The sequence below is a fragment of the Opisthorchis viverrini genome (assembly GCF_000715545.1).
Source record: "Opisthorchis viverrini unplaced genomic scaffold opera_v5_82, whole genome shotgun sequence".
Classification (NCBI taxonomy): domain Eukaryota; kingdom Metazoa; phylum Platyhelminthes; class Trematoda; order Opisthorchiida; family Opisthorchiidae; genus Opisthorchis; species Opisthorchis viverrini.
In genome coordinates this window covers 243256-256176 of record NW_008751738.1, presented here as the reverse complement: position 1 = coordinate 256176, position 12921 = coordinate 243256, and the positions used below count along the sequence as shown (strand labels likewise).

Below are 12921 nucleotides of genomic sequence, written 5' to 3'. Positions count from 1 at the left end.
TATATATAGGTAGTGACTCTAAGGGCTTTAGCTGAACCATTTATACCATGCCTCAAAAAGCACAGTTACATGTTCGCTGTCCATGAATTCCTTGAGATTGTGTGGATCGAAACCTTAACAGTTTAAAGCGAATAGAATTATAAATATACTGATTACTATTAACTTAAGTTTCAAACATATCGCGGATGAAACGCTATTCTTTTGATGGTTTCTTGTTTACTTCACCCTGCGAAGTTACAAGTGCTTCAGTGGTAAGAACAAACTGTATTTTGATTGGTTTTGAACTACTCGCGGCCGCACGTTATCGGCGCTCAGAACGTTGAATATACAAGAAAATGCGGTCAAGTGGAGCTCCTTCTCAGTCGAACTGTAATTGAACATGGCACAACTGGTAGTAGGCCATGCTCTCTAGAATGTCGTTATATTTGACGATAAGACAAAAATTGTTGTATGTTGCCTTGTGAACACAGGGGAGTTAATCATCCACGGAGGTTTGTATTTTATATGCCTTCACATGGTGAATGGAAGTATCCACACTTTTCTCGTTTGATGCGTTTGGTGTTGTGGTTGCTATTGGCTGTTGTATGAGAATCATGCGTTCGGTATTATCAGTATTTGATGGGTGCCATGGATTGGGAATGGTACTAACAATTCGACGAGAGTTTAAGTGCTTGTGTGGGGAAACTTTGGAGCAAAGTAAGCTCGCACTATTTCTTCGAGTTTGTGGTAGGTGCATCGCGTCGTAGTTGTAGTAGTGTACTCATTAGTCATTTGATCACGTTGCTGTCCTTACTACGAAGTCAGCATTGCAACTTTCACGGAACCAGGATAGATCGGGATTCCGTGGTGTTTCTTGAAGCTCTTGGAGTAGTCTGTGCACGAGATGAGTAGTCTTGCGGCGTGCAGATACAGTATTTAAATGTATCGATACCGGACAACTACGTCTGCGCGGCAAGTTCGAAGGGCAAATAGTGTCCAAAGATCAGTAGTGGTACTGAATTTAGGCTTACTGGTAGAGGTGAGCTTCTTGTGTTCACTGTTTTTGAGGTTACTGGCCACATGTAGTATTGCTGGATGTTTTTACGTATGCTAAAACATGTTTTTGGTTTACCTGTTCCCTAGATACCATCAAAATGTCGAAATTTTCTCCATATACCATAAGGATCTGCAAATCAATACTTGGAATAAATTAGGCGTTGTGAGAATTTTTGCAGCAATGAACTGCATGTATTTGGTTTTTAGCACTAGTGAAGACAACTTTTTACTACTCGGTTTTTCTGACTTACAGCCTAGACCGTGTGGCTCATATAAATGTTGTCAATATCACATCAGTCATCTGTTTGGAGCTTTTCTACGTTGGACCCATCGTTTGTCCTTGACCACTATCATTTGTCACATTCGGACCTGCGATCATCACACCGTTCTGTACCAGGCTTCCCTTGCACCTCATCGCATTGTCTAGTACGTGCCACTTTAACGGATTACGCAGCCCGGTTGAGTCCCAACTGATGTCCCTGTATCCGAACTACTGGCTTCAATGTCTAACCTAACGTTTCCACCGGTCCACACTAACGGAAAACCTTTCAACATATACATGTTCATAACCGCATCTACGTGTCATTATTTGGAGCCGTCGCCTCTAGTGCGCTATTCTATTGTTGTGTACGACGAGGGTCAGAGTGCAACGACAATCAGAATGACAATGGAAAAGACTGAGGGCCCGAAAGCTAGGCTTTATTCATCCACAACTTTGACACTGAGAGCTGAAAACGGAAGAAAGTGATTTAGCAATAAATGATGAAACGTTTGAAAAACAGAGCAAATATACAACATCTATTCACTATTGAAGAAAGCTAACAGTTGAAACTATTGTAGTCAATAGTTTATATCTGATGATGATAACGATAGCATTTCTTGCACAACCATAAGAAATAACAAATTTCGCCTTGTGGACAACGGTGGCCTTGTACTCAATTGATATTTGATTTTAAACATCGGCTTCTGATCTTGCGATTGCTTTTTTGTCGTTCTAGATCGTACCTTTACGACCTGACTTCCGCATCACACTGGAGGTCTATTGTATGTCCATTGGCGCTGACAGTGCATCTATGGTCCCGAGTGTAGACTCTCCACAGGCTCTGGGCTCGGGCTCTGCCCCCACGACTCCATCTATGGCACGGACGCCAAAATCAAAACACATTTCAACTACCCCACTTCCCAATTCGGCTTCGGTTCGAAGCAAAAAAATGCGCCTCCATGGAGAATCTCATAGTGCTGTTCGCGAGCATGCGATGAGTGCCCTGACAGCTTGTCTGCCCACCACGCGTTTGATGTCTCCGTCATTTGCTACGGATAAATCATCTCTTACCGGTCAAAATAAGCTGGCAGGTAAGGATATGTTGTAAGGCATTTCGGGTTGTGCGCCCGAATTTTCCTCATATTATACTACGTATGTTTATGTTAGAGCACGATTGTACATAGCCAATGAACCCCCTCATTCCCAATATTGATTCTGGTTTAGTTTGAGGATTTCTCAATTTTCGGATGATTAATGCGGTCGAAACGACCCAGTACCAGATAACGGAAATGCCGTATCTTTTGTGTGGTCTGATATCAGTATTGGCTCCAGGAACATCACATTCGTAGAGTTCGCAATTAAGTTAATTCAACTCATCAGCTATAAATCGTTTACCATGGGCACATTGGTTTCAGCTTTTACAGTTTCGATCACCGGAAAGCGGAGAGTGTGGGATATACAGTCAAGGTTTGAAGGCGACGCCATGTTCGGTTTGTTCGGAGATTGGCTAGCTACGCATTAAAGGCGATAACTTCGATGCTCGAGCGCCATTGACCGCACGATTGGACCATTTCTGCCAATGTCATTAACTATTGTTGTTTTGAGTCCCGAGGTCCCCATTCAGGGAGGCGGTAGTTGCCGATCCAACTGAGATTACTGGTTAGTGTTTTCATACTACGTTGCTTGCCAACACTGTTCACCTCTCGGTCGCTTCCACTCAGCACAGGGCTGGGCAAAAAGAGCTCTGTGAGGCAGACGGATTACACGCCCTTACCAGCGTAACTTATGAAGTGTAAGTAATCCGTCTATCGCGGAAGAGTTCCTTCTTCTTATGACCACCTGGCGTACCTCCGTGAACCATGTTGCTGCCTAATCCAGTGGTTCTCCTCTGGAGTAGGGATTTCCTGGTTTCAAAGAAGACGGAGGCCACAAACTCAAGCTTGTGGGCCCGTTTCCTCTGTGTTTGAAGTCTGTCACAGTAATTAAATCTTTTTCAAACACGGTGAAGCGGACCTTATAAATCACAAATTTGATGTCTGACCCTTTTCCATACGGAGAAAGGGATAGACGTGATTAGAGAGACTGAGCCACTGGCCCAAGCAGTCATTGACTAGCTAATGAAGCAGTGGTTATTGTCGCTTTTAATTTCGTGGAACAGGCGTCAGGATTTTGCGCAATACTACTTCACTAATGTATAGCCATGGCAATTCAGCCTCGAATGGACTTCGGCGTAACGAATACACTTCATCGTTTATCCATCCAATGTTTCGGTGATGCCGATTGCCCACGTCGGTTAGGACCGATAGTCGCTTATTGCAATAGCGAGCTGGTGACGGATATCGTGTTTTCACTTTTGATCGGATCATCACCTACCGTCAATATCATGTTCTGGAAGCGTGTCCTCATGTGGTCCATTATTCGTACGTGATGATTAAGGGATGAAGGACGCTATTTCCTTCTAAACTGGTTGCAACATATATGCAGAAACATCAAACTAGCATTTGCAGTTAGCACTGGGCCATTGTTGCTACTCGACCATGAAGTTAAACCAGTTGTTTCCCTCTTCCTTAAACGGATTCATAGGGTTCCGTAGGGAAGAGCATGGTAGCAACTTTTAAACGCCTGTCGAACCCTTTCGGGTTCCTCTTCTCCATTTTTTATTATTGTCACTTTTCATTTTACCAGCCACCTATTCTCATATTCGGTTAGATCGTAGGCACCTCGGAATGATTGTGGTAAGCTAGCACTAAATCCATTCCCCGTACACCTTTACTCTTTTTTTTACAATAAGGCTTTCAAATAAATCATGGTTGTACAGCAGTGAAGCATCGGTGTTGAACACTGATGTCATGCTGTCGATGATCGGTCAGACCGTGTATGTTGGCACTTGGAGATGCGCTTTAGCCGCTCCGAAGCTACTCGGTGAAACTAGACGGTTAACAGAGCGATATGCCCCAAAAACAATCAGCCGTACATTTTGTGCACAGGCTGCATTCCCGCTGCATATCTTAGGGCGTGCCCATGCATATGCTTGTGGGCAGATCATATTTAATGCCAAGACGCTTAGAAAAGTGACAACAAATCCGCGGCAACTTTGACATCTCCACCGCATACTGAATAAACTTGCAGATATCATAACGAACTGTCAGACCCCAAGTGAGGATCTGGTAGTGTTTAGTGTCACATGCAGGCCTGGGCTAGAGTGAGGTGAGAGCACAAACCCCATAATGTTTGTTCAACTTGTCCTACCACTCGCCTCGCTCTGCCAGTTAGTTCATCTGACGAAAGTCTGTACGCCATCTCTCCGTTCCTTATCATTTTACCGATCATCATACTGTCCGGTGCTGTCAGGAGCACTCGTGGTAAGTTGGGTGTAATTTCAGCTTTTCCATGTTAACCACGCTTCATCTTACGTTTTACGTTTCCATCGTAATTACTTTAGTGTTCATATGGCTCCTGTGAAGGAAATTTAGGCATCGTTAGACTCGTGTCCTGAGGAAGTGTACAGCTGATTGGTGTGATGCTAATGTACCAGAAATGTTTGGCAAGATTCAGCAATAACGCTTTCGGCACCGTATAAGTTTAAAAAGTGGTGACAAACCAACCGCCCATGGAATCCGAATTTTGAGGACTTCATTGTCCGTAAACCGTATACGGGTGGCACATCATTTTCATACTAATTCTGTCCATTATCTTCCACCATCATATTGAGCTGTAAAAACCGTCTAGTTGTACAGTGGTTATAGCTGCTACATTTTCATTTGCCGATGCTCGGATAGGTAAGGCTGGATGCGATATCTTTTCTAATCGATGCGTGCATACAGGGTTTTCAGTAGGCTTTTCACTGGGGAGTTCGGGATGCAGAGCATACAAAGCAACAGCTGAGATGCACGCGGGACTTTTCTGTGTCTTCTCACTTACGCTCATTCGTCTCTACAACGTACGTTGTCCGTGCTGAAAATGAGAATCTATGCTCTTAATATGTGGGGTATAAATTAATGTGCTGACGCACCCCGCGAACCAGTTTTTTCAACTGGTTATAGGTTAAAACAAATATGCGACTTCATTGAAGGCCAACAATAACATGTGCGTTAACATTTTCCTGGTTTTTAGGAGTTACCAGAGAGCATTAACAAGCTTCCCAATACTCGAAATTTCTCCCCAGATGAGTTTCACTGTTCAAAGTATTTTGTTTTAGCAAAATTATATGACCGAATAGCCTCGTGACGTACCAAAGTAAATTTAGGATGCTAAATGGACAATTCGTGTCACTTACACTACAGTCCTCAGCGACACCAGTGTTCTTTTCGTGACTTAGCTTGATCAGTACTTTACTTCAGTCCTAGTACAGGGTAGCACTTTCCGGGGCATAGGAAACGGACACTACTAAATATAAATAGTGAAGCCGGCAAATGGAGTAATGCATGCGCAATAGTTCCATATGCATCAACTACTGTATTCGGGTTCCAGTGCTGACCCCATCCCCATGTTTACATGGTCAAAAGACTTCTATCTTCGGTGGGGCATACCGGGTTGCCGTTGTTTTCTACTTTTTATTATTGATACTCGAAGTGCTGCGGTATTTTCAACTTCCTATTTAGCCTTCACACTTTTGTCGTCTGTGGATATTCGTTACCATGATGATTTGCTTCTGGGTCACTTGCGCCCTAATGGTGAATCGACTGTCCCTCAGTCGCGGCGCTCTTCTGGAATCGAGAAACCGAATCACCTCCCGCTGAGACTTCCGCGTTTGCCACGATCAACTCCGCTTACTGGACATGTTGGGTTGTTGAACGCCGTGGTGCGGCTAGAGGCGCGGGTATTGACTCGCGGCTTTTTGGTATGTTGCTCTTATATCATGTTTTCTTTTGTTTGTCATCCTGCCTTTCTTCAAGATTCAAGGTTTTTCACTATTTTTAGAACTAGTGGTTTTAGGCGGTAGCCATCCACAACGAATCCCGAAATTGTCCAGCAGGCTTCGAGCGCGCTTTCGTGCTACCTGACTGCGAGGTCAATGCTGGGACCAGCTCAACAAGCACTGGCACTTCAGTGTCTGGAGCGTTGTGCAAGCGGATCATATCGATCAAGCGTGAAAACTTTCACTTATTCGGGCGTGCTAATTCAAGTGCGTGGTAACTCATTGACGTCGCACGTCAGACGTCTGATGTTCAAATCTCTGATTTTCTCGAATATGAGCGAAACTCGATTCCGGTCCTCCCTGCCCGCTCTGGACTCACCTAAAGAATCGCGTTGAACAGGAAGAGGTGTCAAGCTACGGTGACGTGAATGCAAATTCTACAAGTCCTGTAACAACTTGCAACCTTGTAATCCTCAATCACAATATAGATGATGCCATCTTCCTAGGGCAGTTTCTGTACAACACGAACGAGGCACGGGGGCCGACTCACTGTTAGGTGTCTCAGTCTTAGACAAGAACTGGTCCTCGAACTTTCCGGCCTGGAGCCCGCGTCATATCCGCCACGCCCTCCGTTGCCTAAACGCTTAGCCTACAGGAAACAGCCGAGGTGCCTACATCTTCTGCACTCATTCAAACAATCTAGATGGGACGCCACTGACACCGGTTAGCCACCGTGTCATCCACTGTCCAGCGAAGCACGGAGAGGGTCATTTCGACTCCATCCTGAAAGGCAAGCAGCAGCAACGACACCCAAACTTTTCGTAATATTCTTCATTCCCTTCTGCCAAGTTGAATTCTGCCCAACTCTAGGTTTCCGCCACTCCGAATCGGGCACAGATAAAAAATCTCGTCTCAGCGGGCGGTAACCCGGCCTGGGTGGCACATTGCCCAGCCAGCCAGCTTAGTTTGCTGTGTTGTATGCATTCTTTGAGCGAAATACCATCTGTCTCGTCAAAATCTGTCTTTTGAACACTTCACTGTGAATTCGATTATTCCAATCGATTCCAGCTATACTTCTGAGACATTGGTGGTCATAGACCCGAATATTTCCTGAATACTCATCCTAAAGTGGCCAATGATATAGTTTGCTACCCACTTTCTTTGAGACTCAGTGGGATGCCTTTTTGACACAAGTGGCTCAGCATGGCGAACGCGATTCTGACCTTCGAGGTCCGTGTGTTCACTTCATGATAGGGCTGCTAATACGATGTAGGTGGCCTTTTTAATCGATATTTTATCTTGAGTGAAACCATTCTGTATTGAAAAGCCTAGAAGCACTGTACAGATGTTTCATCCTTATTGGGAACCATCACTGGTGCGCATCTCATGTAACTCCAGCAGGGATTTTCGAACCGGTGACCCCGTGGCCAGGACTGGCTGATCTACTATGTGATTAGGTCACATTTAGGATACAGCGCCACTCATCCTTCAATCCACATCATACATGATGATTAGCTCTTCAAGTGATGCTTTGTGTTTCAGTTCGAGCTAAACGCACTGCTGGTCAGCCGTTCGTGCCCAGACAGCCAAGCATTCAAACTACTGGCCGTGAGGTCACGGCCTGAGATGTACAATGCTGATAATTTCCAGTAAGGATGAAACGGCTGTACGCTACTGCCAGGCTTTTCAACATAGATAGGCTCTGCTCACAGAACGAAGTCCCCATCAAAAATTCCCTATTCTCTCCATACTACGAAGGTGTGTGGCCTCTTTACCACCTTAAATGTTATGGTTATCTCTAATCTTCATCTGTCGGTACTCAAATAAGCAAGGTGCCCACTTACTATGGCTTACTTCCTGAAGAGGGTGGACCGATTCCTTAATGCAGCGGTACGTTCCTGTCTTACGGATTTCGAGAAGTATGTACATAGCGTGCGGAAGCATGAATCCCATCAAAATCCTAATGCGTCTTTAGCGAGCGGTGTATCATCATCAGTCGTCCAAATTTCGATTCAGCGTGGTACCAACATGGTTTGCACATGTGGACATGGGTTATAGTATATTCGCCGGAATCTATCCTATTTAATTTTGTTGCCAACGCTCAGGCGAGCGCGTATCAAATGTCTTCGTACATTTGGCTTTTTAGACTGTATTCGAGGAAGCCGGTGGTTTGGGAGTATGGCGTCGTTACTGGTGTCAACTTCGCGCAGACCATCTGAGATTTTGGCGTTATCCCGAGGATGAACAGCGAGATCCTAATGGTACCGGTTCATTCCGAAAACCTGTGGGACGGATTGATTTAAGGCACATTGCTGCCCCTAGAGCTGTCCCTGCGCCGCGACGAATTTGTGCACGAGCCAACACCATATTTATGCGGTCTTTGCGTGCCATCGAACCGGGCTGTTTGTCAGCTTCTGTCAATGCAGCAAAGCTCTCCGACTCTGGGACTGACTCAAATGAAAGTATTATTTTCCGGGCGTCTCCGGACTATAATTGGTTGGAGCAGAAGTAAGTTTTACGCACCTGGTACTATTCTTTTTTCCACTTATAAAGGTTGACACAGAACGCTCTCTGAGATTGTTAATTTCATTGATTCACCCGCAAGCTAATTTCTTCTGTCGCGTAGCCGGGCTATCCCTTATTGTGTACGATTGCGTAATCTAACTCCAGTTAGGGAAATAAGGGGACTCTTCATGAGCTTTTGAAACCGCTATCCAACTACTTGCCTGTGTTTTCCCTAACGCAATATCAGCTCCCTTATTGTTCTGCCGACTGGTGACCTTAGGTTGCTTGGAGCGCATGTGAACGGACATATACCACATAACAGGGCAGGAATAGCTTTTTTCAAACTATAACCATCGAGGATTGAGCTAGGTGTCCAGTTCTTCTCTGTGTGACTGTATGAAAAAAACTTGAAGAGATCTTGGAATTCTTTCACTGGCATCCTAAACCCTTGCGCGACTGCTTATGTAGAATCGTCTTATAGCATCCAACCTGTGGTTGGTTTGACGTTTGGCGCCCCTTGACTTTCGCTTTACGGACGTTCTACTACCCCCACAAATTTATATATACGTGCACTTCTGATCAAAGCGTTTCGAATGCTATGAGTGTGAATCGATCATAATATCTGGCCTATTAGAGTAAAAAAATGTGATTTTGGATTCAACATTTTCACAAAAATACAACATCAAGTAAACGGGATCGACTGGAGGATCTTTGCTCATTTGCGAACGGTTTGAGGTTAGTCGTCATTGAGCTGAGCACCACATAATCGGAGTCGTCTGCTGGTTACACATGTGTTCAAGAATAAATGGAGGGATCGAGAGTAAAACATTGAATAAGTGGATCACGTTACAGAAATGAAGATAGGGTGGACAGGAAACGATCGATATCTTTTTGGCACAACCCTTGGATTGCTACTTGTCTTTAAGGTAGTGTGAAAAAGTATTTATTCCGTCCTTTGTCGTGTATTTTGTCTCCTTGTGGGCGAGATGGACCAAGTGGTTAGAGCGCGAATTTACTGACCGGAAGGTCCGTGGTTCGAACCCGACCTCTGCCACTCGACTTCCCCTGTCTAGGCTGGTCAACCTGGCAGTATCCCAGCCCTCGTGCCTCCTTCGTGTGGCATGGCAGCTAGGCACCGAAAGGGTGCTACAGCTGGATGATTATTTTTTATTTTTTTATTTTGTCTCCTCCCTGGCCGAATTGGTGGAGCTAGGCTGATGCAGGTTTGGGGGTAAATTGGAGCATATTTGATGGACTGATTTTTGATACAGACTTCCTCAGTCATGAAAGTTGAACGATTGTCAATATCATCTGGGTCAACAAAAATCGTCCGTGGAAGGTTAGATGGCGGAGTTGGGTAGATGTCAAAAATGGAACAGCCACCATCTAATGTTCTGATGGTTTGACAACTGACGGTTAAAATGGTTGATAGGACGACTTCACGAATCGATTATCGCTTCATTTTTTTCAGAATAAAGGGCAATTATGCCCAATGATACAGTGGTTCGGTGTGAAAAAGGACAGCAAGTCCCGCAAGGCTCCTAATGTTAACCTCGCCATAAATTCATATTTATGATCGCAGTGGATGACAATATGTGGCCACAGTTCAAAGAGCAGAGTTCTATATTTGTTTCCTCGAATATAAATCGGAGCTCGGTGTCGGACAGTAGTTTTCCATGTTCGTACGAATATGGTTTGTCACAGATGAATGTTCTCTTTAACGGAAGAACGGTTGTTTAATGGCTCTGAAGGAGATCTATGGGAAAAAAATTTCGGTCGCCCAAAGCTTGAACATATAAGCTTCAAATGTGACTAGAAACTGACACTCACATCATTATTGACATCTCTTCCGAAGCCAAGCACAGGTAGGATGTTTTGCGGATAAGTAGTGTTCAGCACTTGTATATTTTATCTCTTCAATGGCTTCAACTTAATCCATCTTCCACAGGCATCTTCTGTGTGCTGACACTGCACAGGAAAGAGATTCGTGGGTTAATTGGATCAACTTGTGCCTGAACGCTTTGAAAAACTGGATGCCCGAACACTTCGCTTGTCTGGCTCGATTCGACGCCCACCTCGAATTCAGTCAACCGGTTTCCTCTGATTTGGCCTCCTTACTATTACACGAAGAAGAACGATTTGGCGTTGTTTCCGAATGAACTTGTGCTCTCTCCTCCCTGGCTTAACCTTCAACCGCGCACCTGACGCGATATCTCCGAAATCTACACCGAAACCACGCCATTACGCCGTTTCGATTTGTTGCACCAATCATGTGTACTAGCTTACATCATTCTATCCTTTTTGCTATATGTTATCTCGTTTCAATACTTCTAAACTGGCTGTTTTTTTCACTCAATTTTTCCACACATTTGCTTCACCTTAAGAACAAGCCACAATCGCCACGGTTTTTTTTCAATTTTAGGAGCGCTCCTGAAATCACTCTAACACAAGTCAACATGTTTAGCTCGTAGCGAACACCTAGTACATTATTCCATCTACACCCGACCGAGATTTGCCATTTTCACTTGGTGCTTGAATGGTGCAATTTTCCCGCCGCCCACATTGGCTGAAGTCTTGGTCGTTAGTCATGCTAACGAGATCACAGGGAATCATCCACGAATTAGACAGCTAGTCCCCGTACTAAAAGTGATCTGCAATGGAAGTGTGAAGGCAACTATTTTTAGACGACCGACATTTCTGTACTTATGGAAGCAACTGGAATAGTCCCCTCTCCAGAAAGAGCGGGTTATAAAGGGTCTGTCCTAAAACCAACACACTCCGATCGGCTAACGGGTAACCTTAACTTCCAGCGCAATAACTCCTGCCTAGGGCCAGGTGCAACTTTAGGTGCGTCTTCTGTGCATGTCAGCATTAGGAATCGAATATCCCAGCCTCAATGTGTATCCTCAAGCTAGATCATTCCTCCACAGACTATTGAATCAGGTACCATAGACAGGAGCCTGAACAAATATTGTTACATCATACTGACTTTTGGGTCTGAGCATTTAGTGGAAAGCTCACGGTTGTACGCCTCAATCAAAAGCCCTTCAGCCTGCGCAGCTGAAAATCAACATCTACCCACTCAGCGTAGAAATAGCACGGTGATCATTTCATTCCTTTCCGGTTCCAATTACTCATTCGCAAATACAGTCGTCTGTTCATTAGAGCCCTATGCCGAAAGAATAAAAATGAAAAAACCTTGTCACTGTTCAATGTAGCGTGATGTCTGTCCAGTCCTGCGAACAGATCGACGGAGGCGCCGCTCTCATCCTTTACCTCGCAGAAATCTGTTCGTTATGTACCCGGAACATTCAAAAAATAGTCTATTATGGTAGTGAGTTGGAACTTACTCCAGATCAGCTTGTATTATTCCCTGAGTGTCGAGTGGTCCAGAAATGGAACCCTGCGGTATAATTGGTGTGAGGGCTGCGCTGGATATTATAGCCAAAGACGCTCGATTAGATTTCCTATAATTCACTAAATTAAGTCGTACTGGCTGTTGTCAGAAATCTATTTGTTTACTCTTCATATGCCGCAGACATCGCAGCAGTGTTACTTAAAAAGTTCGTTTAAGTATAACTTAACAGGTTCTTCTGACGACAATGTGAGCGGTTATCAGTCAATCAGTTAATTCAATTTATCGGCTATAAACCACGTGCCATAGGCACATTGATTCCAGCTGCTGCAGTTTCGGTCACCGGATAACGGGAAGCCTCGGAGGCGTAGGCATGCACAGTTTGTTCGGAAATCGGGTAGCTACGCATTAAAGGCGATAACTTCGATGCACGAGCGTCATTGACTGCGCGATTGGGCCAGTTCCGCCAATTCCACTGACCATTGGTGATTTGAGTCCCCATCCAGGGAGGCGGCAGTGGCCCACCCGACTTAGTTTACTGGCTAGTGTTTTCGCACTTCGTTGCCAGGTCATAAGCTGTCCACCTCCCGGTCGCTTCCACTCAGAACAGGGCTGGGAGAAAGGATCTCTGTGAGGCAGACTGTCTTCTGGCATGCGGTGTGCATGTCCCAACCAGCGCAACCTATGAAGCGTGAGTAATTCAGCTATCGCAGGAGAGCTCCTTCGTAAGCCACGTGGCGTACCTCCATTACTAATCCGATGTTCCCACCAGACCTGACCAATGCTTCGGAGACACCGATGATCAAACACTGACATTCTACGAATGTCCTCTGCGCGTGGAGGCCAGGTCTCTGATCCATAAGGCAGTGGGGATCGCACCAGCGCAGTGTAAGCTTTTCCCTTGAC

General features: G+C 45.0%; 1 protein-coding gene across 1 annotated transcript in view; it reads left to right on the top strand.

The window, feature by feature from the left end:
• Positions 1–12649, top strand: part of T265_13593 (hypothetical protein) — a gene marked incomplete at both ends in the record, with an annotated part of 38660 nt that extends 26011 nt beyond the window's left edge. Inside the window, 7 exons of the mRNA XM_009169615.1 lie at positions 2034–2401; positions 3024–3089; positions 5870–6137; positions 8302–8663; positions 10609–10804; positions 12340–12451; positions 12477–12649. Of these exons, the coding sequence (XP_009167879.1) occupies positions 2034–2401; positions 3024–3089; positions 5870–6137; positions 8302–8663; positions 10609–10804; positions 12340–12451; positions 12477–12649 (1545 nt within the window). The remainder of the gene's footprint in view (positions 1–2033; positions 2402–3023; positions 3090–5869; positions 6138–8301; positions 8664–10608; positions 10805–12339; positions 12452–12476) is intronic.
• Positions 12650–12921: the final 272 nt, after the last annotated feature.